General features: G+C 53.1%; 1 protein-coding gene across 1 annotated transcript in view; it reads left to right on the top strand.

Annotated features, from left to right (window-relative positions):
• The window catches only part of PLEKHH1 (pleckstrin homology, MyTH4 and FERM domain containing H1), a 57,161-nt gene that overhangs the window by 30,509 nt on the left and 9,278 nt on the right, over positions 1-17,374 (top strand). The window contains exons 5-21 of the mRNA XM_004698664.2: positions 96-177; positions 320-1,080; positions 3,498-3,576; positions 4,392-4,483; positions 6,736-6,886; positions 7,087-7,229; positions 8,138-8,248; positions 9,202-9,288; positions 9,593-9,754; positions 11,545-11,625; positions 11,984-12,166; positions 12,525-12,633; positions 13,650-13,762; positions 14,361-14,537; positions 14,912-15,009; positions 15,663-15,840; positions 16,322-16,477. Of these exons, the coding sequence (XP_004698721.1) occupies positions 96-177; positions 320-1,080; positions 3,498-3,576; positions 4,392-4,483; positions 6,736-6,886; positions 7,087-7,229; positions 8,138-8,248; positions 9,202-9,288; positions 9,593-9,754; positions 11,545-11,625; positions 11,984-12,166; positions 12,525-12,633; positions 13,650-13,762; positions 14,361-14,537; positions 14,912-15,009; positions 15,663-15,840; positions 16,322-16,477 (2,763 nt within the window). The remainder of the gene's footprint in view (positions 1-95; positions 178-319; positions 1,081-3,497; positions 3,577-4,391; positions 4,484-6,735; positions 6,887-7,086; positions 7,230-8,137; positions 8,249-9,201; positions 9,289-9,592; positions 9,755-11,544; positions 11,626-11,983; positions 12,167-12,524; positions 12,634-13,649; positions 13,763-14,360; positions 14,538-14,911; positions 15,010-15,662; positions 15,841-16,321; positions 16,478-17,374) is intronic.

The raw sequence follows: 17,374 nt of genomic DNA, 5'->3' as shown, positions 1-17,374 counted from the left end.
TGTGTGTGTGTGTGTGTGTGTGTGTGTGTGTGTGTGTGTCTCTGAACCTATAGGCTGGGTGCTTGCTCTAAATCATCATCTTTCTTTTTGTCCAGCTTGAGACAGAGAATCAGCACCTGAAAGGCTGTAATGAGCACCTGGTAGAACAGGTGGGGATCCTTCAAGATGCCCTGGAAGGTAGGCAGGCATGTGAGCATGTTTGTATTTCGGGGTATGCAGGTATGTGTTTTGGGGTCTAGGTGTGTATAATGGGGCATATGGCTGAATCGAGGGACCCCCTGGACTTTTCCTCATGTGCCTACTTTTGCCTCAACCATAGCTCTTCAGGTGGCACCTGTGGGCAAGTTGCCGGTGGGTCCCCAGGAAGCCCCAGAGCAGAATGCTGTTACTTCAGGGCCTGGAAGCCAGCTAACGGGTCAAGACAGTCATCCCCAAACTGAGAGTTCCCTGAAGGTGGCTGTGCCTGCACCTTCTCCAGGTGCCCTGGCGAACAAGACCTCTGTTCCCAAAGCTGGAAACCCCTTGGAGGACTCTGAGTCCAACTTGGCTCAGTCTGGGGAAAGAGCAGAGGCCAAGACTCCTCAGATACATCTGAGAAGAGAAGACTCTCCCGGCCAGGTCTCAGGGAAGCCTCACATCCCCAGATGTGGTTCTGCTTCCTGGGATGAAGGCCTACTTAGTGCTCAGGGAAGGATGCTCCCTGAGACAAAGAGCTCTACTAGGGAAGGTGGCCCTGGCAGCAGCCTGACCCTTCCAAAAGCACGGGCCCCCAGCATCCTCCGGGACAGCATCCAGCTGGCCAAGCGACACCACAGTCAGCCCCAGGTGGGCCCTGGGCACTTTGACCATGTGGTGAGTATTGAGAGCGGGGCCCTCTCAGCCCTCCACCCAACCAGCCTCCCCAAGGTGAAAACCGAAACTGAGCTCTGGGGGGAACCAGAGAAGATGGAGATGGAGGAGCCACCCCCAGCAAGCAAGAAAGAGGGACTTGAGAGCCTGAAGATCCCTGGACCTGACCCGGAGGAGGCAGAGTTAGGGAACAAACCGCCCACTCCACCCCTGCATCGGTTCCCATCGTGGGTAAGTGGTCCCTTGGGGCTGCACACGGAGCCCACCCATGTGCTGAGCTTCCCAGGGAGCTGCCACTCTTCACTTGGCTCTGGGTACTGGCTCAGAAGCACACCTAGGCAGAGGCAGAGCCGGGTTCGAGAGGACAAACAGGGGGACTGGCCTCCTGAGCACTTGCCACGTGCCACACCCCAAGGGACACGGTCTGGTGGTTAAGAACACTGGTCCCGGAACCAAGCAACTAGGGTTGAATTGGGCATGTTCCTTACCCTCGGGGCCTCGATTTCCCCATCTGTAGAAAGGGTTAAGATAATAGCATCTACTGAATGTGCTCATATTCCATATACTTAGGGTAGTGCCTGGTTCAGTACTTGCTTGAGCAGTTGGGCACTACCCAGCCATCTCACCCCCCACAGCAGAAAAACAGTTAGCACACCCAGCTGCTTACCAGTAGGTTGGAGGTTCAAGCCTATCCCGAGGCACCTCAGAAGCAAGGCCGGGTGATCTGCTTCCACAGAGTCAGCCTTTGAAAGTCCTAGGGACCACAATTGTACTCCGAAGCACAAGGGGCACCCTGAGTCCGAGTCAGCTTGGAGCCATGGTGGCTAACAGCGGTGCTCACGTCCTGCCTGGACATGTGTAGACGTGTTTCTGTGGGTGTGGGTGTGTGCCTGTAAGAGAGTGAGAGAAGGAGAATCACTAAGAGGAACTATATAAAATGCCCTGGGTGACAAGGTTTTGCACCTAAGCAGCTAATCCCCGGGGAGTGAGCCATTGATGGGCTTTGGGCCTTCTCTCAGGCCCTGGATGCTCTCAGCAAGGCCCCAGGGGGCCCGGAAGGAGATAAACCACTTGAAGGAGCATTTGTCTAGTGTTTGCAATCCTCTTTACAGCTGGCTCCTCAAAAAACAAGGTACAGTGCCAGCTCTGGCCGAGGTTCCTGGGCAAGGTGCCCTGTTCTAGATGAGCTTAGAAACCCACAGTGGCCCACGGGCACAGAAACCACGGGCAGGGGTGGGGGACAGGCAGGGGGAACCAAAAGACTGAGAATTTAGAGGACAGTTCTCAAGCCGAGGGAGTCTGCTCCAGTCATGTGCACATTATAGTCTGCAGATCCTGTAACCACCGAGTCTCAGAGTGACCTTGTAAGTTAGCATTCTATGACCTCTTCTCTCCAGCAGCTCCAGGTTTGGCTGCTCCTGGGGTTACAGGCCTGCCCTGGTTTGTACTCCCTGATGGCTCCTAGCAGGACTGCGCCTCCTTATGCTAACCTCACAGCAGGGTCACAGTCTGCCTGTCCTTCAGAGGCCCAGCCTGATGACCCCTCTTTGGATCCCTGCCTCCCGCCCTCGTCTCTTGTGTCCTCACCTCTCCTTTCAGCTTTCCCTTGCTGCCCCTTCTGGAACCCCAGTACACTCACTGCTTCCTCGCAGAGCCCATCCTACATGGAGAAGCCAGCCACCAGAGCTCCCAGCAGCCCTGGTGACTCCCTGCAGTTGCCCGAGTGGGCCTCAGTTTGCCCTTTACCGTCAGTGGGGCGAGATACGGAAAAACAGAGGCGGGGCCTGTGGGTTGGTTGGGTGTGAGCAGGGGAAGTCATTAGAGCAGCGGTTCTCAACCTGTGGGTTATGACCCTTTGGGGGTCCAACACCCTTTTACGGGGGTCGCCCGATTCATCACAGTAGCAAAATGACAGTGTTGAAGTAGCAACGAAAATAATTCAATGGTTGGGGGGGGTCACCACCACATGAGGAACTGTATGAAAGGATCGTGGCATTAGGAAGGTTGGGAACCACTGCATTCGAGGCTCCCCGAGTCTGTGGTCTGAGTCAGATCTTAGGGTAATTAGGGGATGAGGGGGAGTGGAGAATGGCCATGCTTTCTTAGAAAAGTAGCTTTTGTGTGGAGGTTCTGGAGTGTGCTCTGGTCAAAGTGAAACTTCCGACTGGATAGGTGGGCTGGCCGTGAGGCGTGCCCAGGATACGACATTACCGTGCTGGGAAGGCCAGGGTCCTGGCTCCTCAGTAGCTGGCTTACACTGAGCATGCCCTCGCCTTTCTTGTTACTGACAGAGAAGGAGTAAGATTCAGAGACTCGGGCTTTTGACCCTCTCCTCTGCCGAGAATGCAAAGGAAGCGGGGAGGCAGGAGAGGGAACGAATGTCTGTGGGGCCACTGGTGCTGTCCCAGGGGGTCAATCTCACAACAGCCCAGAAAGATAGTGCTCTAGTGGCCCCTCCCGGAGCAGAGGAAAGTGATGCTCACGGTGATGTGACCAGGCCCCGGAGTCTTCAGCTAGTAACTGGCCAAGCCTGCATGTGGACCCGGGTCTACTGCCCCACACGTTTCCTCCATGCCCCAGGGGGTCACGCGTGGGCACACTCCTGGGCCCTGACGGAGTCCCTGACCCCACATGACCTCTCATTCCAGGAGAGCCGCATCTACGCTGTGGCTACTTTGGGCATGCAGCTCTCAGAGGCAGCTCCCAAAAGTAACACTGCCAACTACGGTGAGTCTGAGTGAGGGGCAGAGGGAGCAGATGCCCGGGGTGGGGCAGGAAAGGGGAGGGGGATGCCTGTGAGCACCACCTCTGGTTCCCATGTCCCTCCTGCAGCAGGGAAACCACACAGCTGGGGCTCCTGGAGATGTAAGGAAGTTGTGCAGGTTGAGCTCACTGCCCGGCCCTGCAAGGCAAAGGCCCGTGTCCTCAAAGGAAGCCGGGAGGCAGGAAAGGGATGCAGGTCTCCAGCCCAGCCTCCCAGCTGCCTAGGCGCCTTTCTGTAGTGTGAGGAACCCCAGAAGCAGTGTCCCCACTCTCCTATAATCTGCAACTCACCCCAGCAAAGTGGGACCCTGGGCAAGTCTCACGGAGGCTAAAATGATTACAAAGCAAGGCTTAGAGTTTCTGTTGTAGTGGGACCATTAATGCCCTGGGCCCATGGTCCCCTAAGGGAAGCCGAGGACAGCCTTAGCTGCCCCCCCCCCCCAAGAGCTCTGTCCCAACTTAGGGCAGCAGTTCTCAACCTGGGGGTCACAATCCCTTTGGGGGTCAAATGATCCTTTCACAGGGGTCGCCTAAGACCATATTTCCAATGGTCTTAGGAACCAAGACACCGCTCCTCTATCCGTCTCCAGGTGGGTGGGCCCACATGCAGATACGTCCACATATGGGGTCACCACCACAGGAGGAACTGTATTAAAGGGTCACGGCATGAGGGGAAGGTTGAGAACCACTGCCTTAGGGGAGTCATCCCTGCCCTCGTCCCTCCCCCGCTTTACCAGGCTATGCCACCGAGTTCATCTTGTCCCTCCTCCCTCCTCTAGCTTCAAGCCCTCCTGCCCTTGCATCCTTGGGACCTTTCTCTGGCCTCGTCTATAGGAACATCACGGTGCCTGTCTACACAGCCTTGAAAGGGGTAAGGTCCAAAGACCGGTGGGGGGGGGGCTGCAGGAGAGGCCCCTCATTGTGGCCTGCAGTGGCTGGGGTCTAGCTTCTACATGCACTAGGCCTTTTGTGTTCACACATATTTCTATTTTTATTGTTCATCTATATCAGATTTTTATTATAAATATGTTTCTGAGAATTTGTATGAATGTGCACAAGTAAAAAGTGAAAGGTTATCCCCACCGTTTCTGTCTTTCCCACTGCCCAGGTCTCTGAAGGCAGTGGGACTCCTGCCAGAACAGTTTATATACCTATATACACTCAAGTAGAGCCGACCCGAACATCGGCTGAGGCACCTAATTTTACCATTAAAAACTGCGTTAAAATGTGCTGAAAAACTCGGCTTATACACGAGTATATACAGCATGTTCAAACAGACCCAGGTACATTCCCATACATACCTCTATATATTTAAATACGAAAACCAGATATCGTAGTGTGCTACCGCATATTTTCATACATGGTTTTTCTCTGTGTTATTATATAGTTTTTGAAATTATACCTAATACCTAATATACAAACTTTTCAAAACCCACTGTCATTGAGTAGATGCAAGCTCATAGCACCCCTCTCTAGAAATGCTGAAGCTATGAATCTTTATGGGAGCAGACAGCCTCGTCTTTCTCCCTTGGAGCAGCTAGTGGGTTTGAAAAACCGACCTTGCGGTTAGCAGTCCAACGTTAATCCAACAGGATCACCAGAGCACCTTAAAACTTTTCAGAGAAGAGTGAGCCAAAAGTGAAATTTATTTTCATACTGCCTTTCCATAATTCCTATCTCCAGAGGCAACTATCATTAGTGGTTTGGCATTTCTTCTACAAAACCATCTGCTGCATGTACAAATACAAGTTCCTTTTCGTGTCTTCTCTCACCCCTCTCTCTTTCCCTGTCTCTCACACACACTACACAAGAGGGACTAGACAGTACACATTCACTCAACTGTCAGCTCATCCTTCCACACTTCCCCACACAACCCTGCCTTCTCCCTCCCACTGCTGTGCAGCCCCCCTCTTATAGAGAAACCAGAGGGCCCTAACCTATTTGCCACTGATTGGCATTCAGGTCGTGTCCCTATTTTTCTCAAAAGTAAATAAGATGAACATCATTGTGCAAATATTTTTAGTGTATTATGGGTATATAATCCTTAAGTTAATATTAAATATAATTAAAATTTGTATACATGTATATAAGGAGCCTTCAAAAAAATTGGTGGAGAGATGAAATTAAAAGATAATGGAAGCCCCTACAGACTCGTACATATTTCTAGAAGGGAAATTCCACTAGAGGTGGAATTTCTGGATAAATTACATGCATGGGGTTGGTTAAAAAAAGTTATCATTTTGTTTTTTGCTGTTGAGAATATGCACAGCAAAACATACACCAACTGTTCCCTGGTACAAAGCTCAAAATCATCAGAGAGACCAGGCTCACTAGTTGGATGGAGACTGGTGAGGCCCCCAGCACTCTGGGCCTTACCTTCAAACCGGGAACTGAACTCGCTTCCGCAGTAGAATAGTCAACTTGTGAGATCAAAGGGTAGCATTGACACAAGAACAAAGTTCAGAGGGTTAGGCCAGGAGGAGGAGCAGAAACAGGAAGCACAGGGAGCGAGTGGGTCAAGTGCGGCACATCAAGGGGATCGCAGAGGAGAATGCTCGGTGGATGGAGAACTGATGCTCGGCTCTCATCTCCCAACAACGCGTTTCTGGGTTTTTAATGCAAGAGCAATGATGCTGCGGAAACTCTTTAAGGCCAAGACATCGTTTTCATTGTTTGAGAAAAGGGGCTTAAAAATGAATAAAAACAAACACACCATCTCAACCATTCTGCATGTACAGAGCAGGGAAATTGGGCACAGGACTATCTATTCTTCAGGTTGCCCATCCAGTCCCACCATATGCATTCGTTCTATTTTGGTTGGAATATCAAATGATCTTCTTCAAAGGCGTTCTCTCACCTCAGAGTACCCATTTCCTCAGACCCATCCACACTGAGGCTCATTATTCGTCAGCAAAATGATCCATCCCAGTGTCTCAGTGTCCACACATTTTAAAAACGCCTGCCTGCAGTTGGCCTATGGCGTGCCTTTCTGGCCCCCTAGTGGCGGGGACCAGGAGTCACTGCAGCCTGGATGGGCAGCTCCTAGGGGGAGCACAGAAGACAGTGGGGAGGGGAGGAAGGCCCAAGGACACATTGTCAGGCCAGAAGGGGTCTGTGTTGCAGAGAGCCACTCAGATCAGCACCATGCCCTTTGTGGACGAGTCCTCTGGGTCAGACGATGACTGCAGCTCTCAGGCGAGTTTCCGAAACTCCGTCCCCTGCTCAGAATCCAGGAAGACCGGCGGACTGGGCAGTCCCCGGGCCATCAAGAGAGGTACAGGACTGAGAGTGAGAGACGTGTGGGACAGCAGGGGACACCTCACTTCCTCCGCAGGCATTCATACACTGCCGTCCCTGCTTGTCCTGGGTCCAGACCCCCATGACTCCTCCCTTGGCCCCCCACACATCCGGGCTCTGGGGCTGTACCACTTGGGGAGGTGTGGGACCCCGGCCTTGACTCCTCTCACCCACTAGGCGTCTCCATGTCTTCACTGAGCTCTGAGGGTGACTATGCCATCCCCCCGGATGCCTGCTCACTGGACAGTGACTACTCGGAGCCTGAACACAAACTGCAGCGCACCTCCTCCTACTCCACCGACGGGCTGGGCCTAGGCCTGGTGAGCCAGCTGGGAGCACTGTGGGCAGGGATGCGGGTGTGTGTGTGTGTGTGTGTGTGTGTGTGTGTGTGTGTGTGTGTGTGTGTGTGTGTGTGTGTGTGTGTGTGTGTTTTGAACCGCAGGATGCAGACGTGTGAGGCCCACAGGGCTGCCCCTGATGGGAGGTCGTGCAGTTATGGAGGTGCAGACCCCGGGAGGAAGAGAGGAGAGAACCCAGCCAGAAAGGCTGCTGAGGCTTTACACGCATTGCTTTTTATCCACACACTGACCCAGGAATGCCTCTTTCTCTTCCCCTGTGCTTCCTGGAAGAACCTTCTCCTGTCGGCTTCCCTGAGACTAGCAGCTCCTACAAAGGCTCGCTCAGGTCTAGCCCGTTCCTGGTCCTTCCTGGCCTGCCTATCCCTCCTACAGCCCCTCATCTGCCCCCTTTTCATAGTGAGCCGCCATCCTCCTGGTCCGCACAGGAGTCCTTCCACTCACGGCCGGCAGGTGCCGTTGCTTTAGCTGCCTCTGAGCTCTTAGTGAGCACACCCAAAACAACCAACCAGCCAACCAAACTCACTGCCATAGAGCCGATTCTGACTCACAGCAATCCTATAGGGCAGGGTAGAACTGCCTCGTGTGGATTTCTAAGACTGTCACTCCACAGGAGTAGAAAGCCTCATGTTCTCCCTTGCACCAGCTGATGGTTTCAAACGACCAACCTTGAGGTTAGCAGTCTGATGCATAACCACTGTGTCACCAGGGCTCCTCTGAACAAGCATGGTGCCCTGAAAAAATCCATTTTGGGTGCTCAGTACTTTGTTTTGTAATTAACGACAAAGCAGGAGCACAAGTAGACATCGTATGTGGTCTACATTTCCCTTTGCTGTCCCCCTTTTGCTCCCCACCCCCTTTCACCCCTGCAGGAGTCGCTGGAGAAGTCGGGCTACCTGCTGAAAATGGGGAGCCGGGTGAAGACATGGAAGAGACGCTGGTTTGTCCTGAGACAGGGGCAGATTATGTACTACAAGTCTCCGGTGAGAGCCTTCTCCACCGCAAGGGTCGTTAAAAAGACCCCGGACTGTGTGAGGCGGCAGCAGCTGGGGGCGGGGCAGGTGGCCTGAGACCAGAAAGGCAAAGGTCTGGCAGGTGGGGAGAAACTGCCTGGCTGTGCACCTGAGACATTAAGCAACCAGAGCCTGGGTCTCTTGATGAAATAAGACCCTGAGGAAATTAACACAGCTCAGGCCAGACACAGTTTAGGCCAAAGACACTTCCCAGGTCACCTGGCTTGGTGATTGCTACTTCCTTCAGAAGCCGGTTGCTTCTTAGGCTTTGTCCTGTGAGGGAGTTTTTTCCAGGATGCCCCCGGATCTGGATTGTTAACCCATAGCCTCCCCCGCCTCCTTCCTCCCCAAATGGAATTAGGGAGCCTTGAATACTGGGAATTAGTAAGACTGAACTTCCCTGAGAGATGGTGTTGTTTTCTTTTTTATTATTTAAAAAAAATTTTTTTGTTGTTGGTGTTAATGTTTTCAAGAAGACAAAAAGCTATATCGTCTGTTCCATGACTCCAGTTGATGATCGGCTTTCCAGCTCCTGGAAAACCATGTTACGGATTCTGGGGTGTGCCACTCAGGGAGAAAGACTGCTGTATGTCAACAAAGGACACTGGGAAGGGTCATGTGACACACATGCCACTTATTTTCCATTCTTGGCATAAGGATGCGGGAAAAGAATTTAAGGGCTTTACAGCTCAGTCATCTGTCCTCAACCTGTCCTTCTTGAGACCTGAATCAGAAGGACCCCATACTTAGTCATTGCTCCTCCATTCAGGTAGGACCAGGATCCAGAGCAGGTTACCCATCATGCCTAGCCCAGGAAAACACTCTCTTTATCCTGTGACCTGGAGTAAAGATATGGGGCTAAGTGCTGCTATGGGATGTTTCTCCACTCCAGCCTCTTTCCTCCCACTCCTTTCTTTATACAGAATGATGTCATCCGGAAACCTCAAGGTCAAGTGGAGCTGAACTCCCGTTGCCAAATTATTCGAGGAGAGGGTGCACAGACATTCCAGGTGAGCATGCTCCTAGAGGTTTGTATTGTAGACAGAAGGGGTGCTGGTTTGTATATGGTGGTGATGGAGACAGACAGGGTAACCTGAGCATGGAGGAAAGACCTTGGGCTGTGATCCTAGTTTGTGAGTATTAGAACGAGGAGGAGGCACAATGTGAGACCTCAAGGGAGGAGAAGAAAAGAAGGGAGAGGGCTCCTGGGTAGGAAGGCCCAACAGACTCAGAGATTGGTACCATCTTAGACCCAGGACCTTGTCCCATTCTCCTATCTCCCTGTCCCTGACTCTAACTCCTCATCTCCCACAGCTCATCTCTGAGAAGAAAACCTACTACCTGACGGCCGATTCACCCAGCCTGCTGGAGGAGTGGATCCGAGTCCTGCAGAGCCTGCTCAAAGTCCAGGCCATTGGGCCTCCCGCCCTGGCTCAGGGTAGCACCAAGCCTACTGTGAAGGGCTGGCTGACCAAGGCATGTAGGGCTGGTGGGGAGGAATGGGCCTCCTGAGGGTCAGGGAGCCAATGGAAGTGTCAAGTGGTGCTGAGTCCCCTCCCTGTATACCATGCCATTCTCCAGGAACTACCTCACGGGAACCAACAGTTGGTCCTCAGACCACACAAGAGGATGAGGAGAGAGTCTTTGGAATCAGGGAAACAGCATATTAGAATAGCTATACCCAAGACAGGAAGGAAAGAAGGCACATTTTGAGGTCATTAGGGATCCCCCCCCTTGTTTCCCCACCCCCACCCCACCCCAAGCCTCAGCATGGATACAGAAAAGGAAGAAGTCAAACCCATTGCCATAGAGTCTATTTCAACTCCTCGTAACCCTACAGGACAGAGTAGAACTGCCCCACGGAGTGTCTGAGGCTGCCACCTTTACAGAAGCTGACTGCCACAGCTTTCCCCCAGGGAGTCGCTATGGGTTACGACCAGGGATCTTTGGTTAGCAGTCCAGGGCTGAGCCACTGTGCCGTCAGGACTCCTCTCAGTCGGAGTTTGGGGAAGCAAAGACGTAGAGGCCACCTAGTTGTGGCCATTCAGAGCCCCAGGGGTATGCCATGGTATATCCAGGGCCAAGACCCTAAAGGCATTTGAGTTAGGAGTCTTCTGGTTGCCAGGAGCAAAGAAGCATTGCTACCACCAAAGAAGGGGAGTGAACAAGAAGGGACCCTAACACGTTAACTATACCTGAAAAGCCTCAGCAACCAAAGCTGCTTCTGAGAGCAAGGGCAGTGCTCCCAGGCTCGCCCTGGCTCTGCTTCTCCACACTGAGTGCGTGCTGCGCCTGTGAGCAGTTTCTGTTCCCTCGTGATTTGCGTTGCCCAAGGGCTTCAGCTTGTCATGCATGCATGGCCTCACCTCCCTCGGGCCTTCTAAACAGTTCCTGGGAACTACACTTTGTCAGTCATATTCCTGGGAGAGGAAATCCAATTGGCCTGTTGAGGGTTGGTTTTGACTCTGTACTGTGAATCAGGTGAAGCTTGCCAGAGCAGACCTTCAGCTCAATATTCAGCAGTTCACACACATTTTGTTTCAGCTCCTCCAGCGCAGGTGCTTCTGTGGACCGTCACTCCCCCGCTTCCTCCCAGGCTTTCCCGTCCCTCTTCCTCCTCCTTCCCTAACCACTCTGAAACTTTGTCCGTAGGGAAATGTTGCCCTTTTGATCCTAAATGGTTGACTTTTCATCATGGGCAAGTTCAGTTCTAGACCTGAAGAGTGACGACGGACCATAGTCCTTGGGGTCCCACCGGGCACTCTCTGATTAGCAAGTCTGGGCTCTTTTAGAATTTTGAGCCCCGTACCATTTTTCTGCCACTCTGCTCCAGACCTCCTAATGTGATCTTCTTCCGAGCCATGGATAGTAGTAATTGGACACGTTCTAGCTCTCCTGCCCTCAGGGCTGTAGAGATTGAGTTTGCAATGGTTTATTAGTCCACTGCACTAATTTTTCCCACAATGTCTTTCAATTTTCATTGCTCCTCTTTCCTCCAGGGGAGGAGAGGCGGTTGTTGACAGATCAGTCTTTCAGTGGCAGACCACAGGGTACTGTAAGGATGGTGGGTCTCACGCATGGCATGTAGCATAGCACCCTCTCTGTGAAAAGGGAGGTCCCCATCGTGAGGCATCTGAGTGGCCTCCACCAAAGACCCGAGTTTGACACTAGATTTTAAAATCTGCCCCTGTAGCTCCATTGGCCAGCAGTGGACTCAGTCCCCAAGTTTCTAGCTCTAATAATGCTGGGTCTTGTCACTCTCACAGGTAAAGCATGGCCACTCCAAGTTGGTCTGGTGTGCGCTCATTGGAAGAACCTTCTACTACTATCGGAGCCACGAGGACAAGGTACTTCCCAGGGTGTGGGGTGGGCCTTTCAACAGCATCTTCTCTCGCGCTTCCTTCAACTCACATTGCTGTGGTCCCTGTCCTTGATGGAGGTCCCCAGCTGTCCACTCACCTCCGCCTAACCCCCCAAACACAGAAGCCAGCTGGCTGGAGCTCCCCAGAGTGCACCACTAGTGAAGTCTGCATGCACGGTCCAGGTGTGCCCCCAGTCGAGCCTCGTGCTGCTCCTGGGCTGGCTGGGATGCTCCTGTCAGCCTGCCCCTCCCGTGGTTCCCAGCCCTACAGAACCTAAAGGTTCAGAGGGGAGCCTCCCTGGGCCCCCACCACTCTCCCACTCATGGAAGACTCTTGTCCGCAGCGACCCCTGGGCCGTCTGCCCGTGCGGGATGCGCGCATAGAGGAAGTGGATCGATCCTGTGACTCAGACGAGGACTATGAGGCCGGAGGCACTGGGCGGTGGCTTTCTTCCCACTGCACCTTGGTGATTCACCCCCCAGAGCACAGCCCCACCTACCTCCTCATTGGCACCAAGCATGAAAAGGTATGTAAGGGGCTGGGCCTCCTTGGTGAAGCTTGAACCTGTAATTCCAATTGGTCTTCTCTCACACCCGAGTCTTCCAACATTTCCGTTTATTTCCCTCGCGCGCGTACTTTGTCAGTGAGTATTCCCTGAAAGCGAGTACCTTAGATTGAATTCACTCCCAATGATCACCATAGGACCACAGCTCGTCTACCTGGTCCCAAGGCTTTCTGCTTAAAAGCTACTGGCCTTGACTTCTACCAGCTGAAGAGCTAAACCCCACCATGGACTTGGCCCCTGCAAAGAACCTCTTCAGCACAGCTTTCGCCTCTATTCCTTCCACCCACTCCCCATCAGAATGCTTCCTATCCCCTTCTAGGACACGTGGCTTTACCACCTCACTGTGGCTGCAGGTGGCACCAGTGCCAAGGTGGGCACTGCCTATGAGCAGCTCATTCGGAAACTGATGGATGGTGAGGGAGATCCAGGTAAAGCAAGGGTGGCCATCACTGCTTGGGTTGGAGGATGGTGGCTGGTGGTTATGATAAGAAACCAGACAAAACACTATTATTCCCTGAAGCTGGTTGGTTTATCATCAACTACTAAATTTTTTCTCAAATATTTATCAGCTCATCAAATATGGTTCACAATGACCACAGGAGGTTGTGTGCATTGAGTTGATTCCGACCCAGAGTGCCCTACAGAACGGAGCAGCGCTGACCCATGGGTGTCCCAGGCTGTAACCTTTATGGGGACAGACTGCCAGGTCTTTTCTCCTGTGGAGCTGATGGCGATTTGAACCACTGAACTTTGGGTTAGCAGCAGTGTAGTGAACTACTGGCCCTGTGTTTAAAGCTGTGTTTAAAATCTGTACAGAAGTAGTTCTCATCCTACCCTCTGGGACCCCTCTAACTTTGGTCAAGATACAGAGGTGACCACTCCTTGACTTTGCAGGGACCCCGGGTAAATGTTTTCCAGTGTTCAACCTGCTGCTTTGATGGCAGGGCAGAGATGTGAGCAATGAAAGTAACTGGTTAATCTATAGTTAAGAGTTTGTTAATCAACAGGTAAAACCTAAACAGGGGTCAGTTAACCCTCAGCCTAGGGCATCTTGAGGTCTCTGTTTTGCACTGAGACGTGACACAGAGCCCCAAGGAGCTAAAGGCTCCTTTTGTTGCTCGGAGGTTCATTTCAGGCTGACACTTGCACTACGCCAGCCAGAAAAGAAACTGCCGAGGGGGGGCTGACCCTGCACACACACACTGCACACAGCTGCCCCCGGCCTTGCACACACACACGTGTCTCAGCTCCATGAGTAAAGCGGCAGCCACATTCCTGTGCAGTCATGCCTGCGTGTACCGTCGCTGCAGCCCACCACTGCCCAACACACATTATGGCTGCTAGCCCCAGCACATCCGGTGTGTCCCGTGAAGAGTGTGGGAGTGGGAGGTGGGCCCGCATCAGCGCTAGCTGCCGCAGCTCTCTGGCACTATGCTTCCGGCAGACTCCCCGCTCTGGAGGCACCCTATGCTCTGCTACAGCAAAGATGGCCTGTACACCTCGCTCACCACCCTGCCCTCGGAGGCCCTGCAGACAGAGGCCCTCAAGCTCTTCAAGGTAAAGTCGGCCCTCCGGCTTGTGGCGCTCATATCCGGTGCCCAGGCGCTGCCGGTGCCACCCACGTTACCATGGTCATGCTCAAGCGAAAGAAACCCCGGCAGTGAGGGGGTAGTCTACAGAGGGCTCTGAAGAGGACGGGAACATCCCCAGGAGCCCACTGCTTGCTTTTTGGCAGGAAGAGCTCGCGGGGAGGGAGCTTGCTTAGGGACAGTCCCCTGGAAAGCTCCAGAGAACCCCTCCTGGGAATCACCCTCCTCCTGTAGTTGACAGCAGGAAGGCTGGCATGACACGATTTCTGCACCTACTTAGAATATTATTCGTGCCTGTCTGGAGTTTCTTCTCCTTTATTTTGTGAACACGTGTGGCTTGTGCTCTATCCCAAAGTGCTCCCTTTCAGCAAGCATAGCTGCTCACAGTGAAAAGGCTTCCTCTCTAGGAGGGGCTGTCCATGAACTTGAGTCTTCCTGGGATCCCTGGGGAATGGGCCAGCCTGTTCAAGTCTCCCTTTGCCGTCAGAGATGCCATTCCACTGTCACAGAGAGGGCGAGCATCTGGGGCGCTGCGATCTCTGTGCCCACTGCCCTTTCCCTCACAGTCCTGCCAGCTCTTCATCAACGTGCCTGTGGAAGCTGCCTCAGTGGACTACCACGTGTCCTTGGCCCAGACGGCGCTACAGGTGTGCCTGGTTCACCCTGAGCTGCAGAGCGAGATCTACTGCCAACTCATGAAGCAAACTTGCTGTCGGCCACCTCAGAAGTACTCCCTCATGCAGGTACGCCTCTCCAGGCACGGGGCAGCTGACCGCCACTGACGTGGGCAACACAGGAGATGGGCAAGTGGCAGGAAGGACTGGGCGAGCATCCGTGGAGCCTTTATTTCCCAGATTTGGAGCCAGCCAGGGGTCAGCTGTGGTTCTCAAGGCTCCCTGAGCACAGGCACCCCCCCCTCGAGATCTCTATGCAGATTGATTGTGTGGTGGTTGTTATTCTGGGCAAAGGCCAGCCAAGTTGGCCAGTTCAGGTACCCATCCAGGGTTGGGGGCTTGAACTTGGGGAAGGAGTGCCGAAGGCCCTGCAGCACAGGACTGTGAGGGCAGAGAGCACTGCAGACCCAGCCTCAGCCCACAGAGCCTATTTCTCCTTGCAGTGCTGGCAGCTCCTGGCTCTGTGTGCCCCCCTCTTCCTGCCTCAGCATCACTTCCTCTGGTACGTCAAGCAGCAGCTCCAGCGCCATGCAGACCCCAGGTGAGTGAGCATTTCTTTCACCATTTTAACACTTCAGTGTAGGACCTGGTGAAGAGATTAGGGGAACCTAGAGGCGACTGGGAGAAGCTTCATATCGCCCCCCGCCTTTGAGATATGCTGGGTAGTACCCTGAGGTCTGAGCATGTGAGCTTCTGGGCACACAAGTCCACGTACCCCTGGGTTTTGTGGGTGTTCCCATATGAAGTCATGTTCCTGTTAGTTGCTGTTGAGTTGGCTCAAATTCAAGGCAACCATATTATATTGAATAGAATGAAACACAGCCTGGTCCCTTAATGAGCTTGGATAGATTTGTGCCCACATAAGGCCATATTGCCCTCCAGTGTTCATTCTCTGTTGCTGTACGCTTCAGGTTTCCAGAAGAAAACACCCACATCAGCAACCTGCCCCAAGTAGGCCCTGAATGACATACTAAATTAACGCTCTGAGTCTTCCAGGCTTTTACACCGCCTGACCCAGCCTACAGATTTGAGGAGGGCACAGGGCTGGGCAGTGTTTCATTCTGTTGTGCATCGAGTTGCTACGAGTTGAAACCGACTTGATGGCACCAAACAACAGGTCTGGGGCAGGCTGCCAAGGTGGCAAGGCTAAATGGAGTCCCTAACATCCTCTTCCTCCTCCTCCTGTGTTTTTAGAAATGAAACTGGCCAATATGCCACTTACTGCCAGCGGGCAGTAGAGCGGACCCTGAAGACTGGGGAGCGGGAAGCCAGACCCTCTCGCATGGAAGTAGTCTCCATCCTGCTGCGTAACCCCTTCCACCACTCCTTGCCCTTCAGCATCCCCGTACACTTTACCAATGGGACGTACCAGGTAATGAGAGGCTGAGCATGCTCCCTGTCCTGAGTCTCCATAACCCTGCTCCATAGGAGAATACCTTTGGTCTAAGTGAGTGCTACACCTTCTTCTGCTTGGTGGTCTTACTGGGCAAGCCAGCAAATGGAATAGCAAGTGGGGGTGAATGTCCTTGTGTACAGAAGGAGAAAGAGCTTTGATCACTTTACTATTTGGTACTCTGGAACCGATGTTTTTACAGAGGAGCTGAGATAATGACAAGCTTGATGGGAAAGGAGGCACATTGTTTGTGCCAGTTCCCCTCCCTTTACAAAGGACAGACTCCCGGTCCTTAAGCACTCTGCTTATGAACAGGGAAACCAACTGCCTTGTGTTTCTTGCATTCCCCCTTGCTCTGTTCGGTCTGCCCTTCCCACCTCCCGTCCAAAACTGCTTGGCTAGCCCTGCTGAGCTCGTCCCAGGAAGTTCACTCTGGGATGACCGGCCCCTCTCTCCTCAGGTGGTTGGCTTCGATGGCTCCTCCACCGTTGATGAGTTCCTCCAGCGGCTGAACCAGGAGACGGGCATGAGAAAGTGCTCCCACTCTGGCTTCTCCCTCTTCACGGATGATCCTTCTGGCAGGGACGTAGAACATTGCCTCCAGGGGACTGTCAAGGTGATCAGTCTCCCCACTGGCTGATGACACCTCTTGAACCCCCTGCCAGCTTAGTGGCATTGGTTGTGGGGAGAGCCCAGCTAGTGGGTACCTGTTCAACAACCCGTTCTATGCAGAGCCCAAGGGCTCCCCAAAGGCACAAAGACATAGATGCGCTACACAAAAACCTCTCTGTACAGGCAGAGAAAGGCTGCTGGAAACCAGATCTCCACTCCCTGGCTTCCCTCAAGTGGCTAGCCCACATTCCAGAAAAAGCGTCTCAGCTCAGTGTGTAGGAAGGGCAGCGGGGCACTTCTCAGCAGCAGTTCCAGCGGAGCCTACTTCCACGTATGGACACATCTGTACCAGCGGACAACTATCTGCTGAGATCCGCTGGCAGTCATGCTGCACACATCACCTCCCTGGCCCCTCTGTGTGCCTATGCTTGTAAATCCACCCAGAGTTTAAGGGAGTTGAGACTTATGATACCTCTGTAAGCAAATAGCCCTTAAGAGGGATTTAAGAAAGGCCTACTTTATATCGTGGTCTGGGATTAGTGCCATGGGGTGGTAAGTGCTGTGGGAATAAGCTGAAACACTTGCTGTGACTATGTCAGTGCCAGGTGTCTGCTTCATGGGAACAGGACAGGCTCGGCAAGTCTGTTACCACTGATGGGCATAATGATGTCATGTGCCTTCCTTGTATGGTTCCTGCCCCTCTCAGGCTCTGTGACGTAGTAGGATTCTGAGTGTTTGGGTTGGGGAGGAGAGTGGCAGTCAATGGAACAGAAATGGACCCAGTGACACGAGGCTGTATGTTTTCACTGCGGGGGAAACGGGCTGTGTTCAGGCAGTGAGGGCAGCATGTCTTCCTTCGCTGCTCACACCACACGTAGGGACCCTTCCACTCTCCACACAC

The sequence above is a fragment of the Echinops telfairi genome, unplaced genomic scaffold (assembly GCF_000313985.2).
Source record: "Echinops telfairi isolate 266 unplaced genomic scaffold, ASM31398v2 ScPeMD7_18;HRSCAF=68, whole genome shotgun sequence".
Lineage (NCBI taxonomy): Eukaryota > Metazoa > Chordata > Mammalia > Afrosoricida > Tenrecidae > Echinops > Echinops telfairi.
Note: the sequence above shows the minus strand (reverse complement) of the source record. Positions and strands in the feature narration are given on the sequence as shown.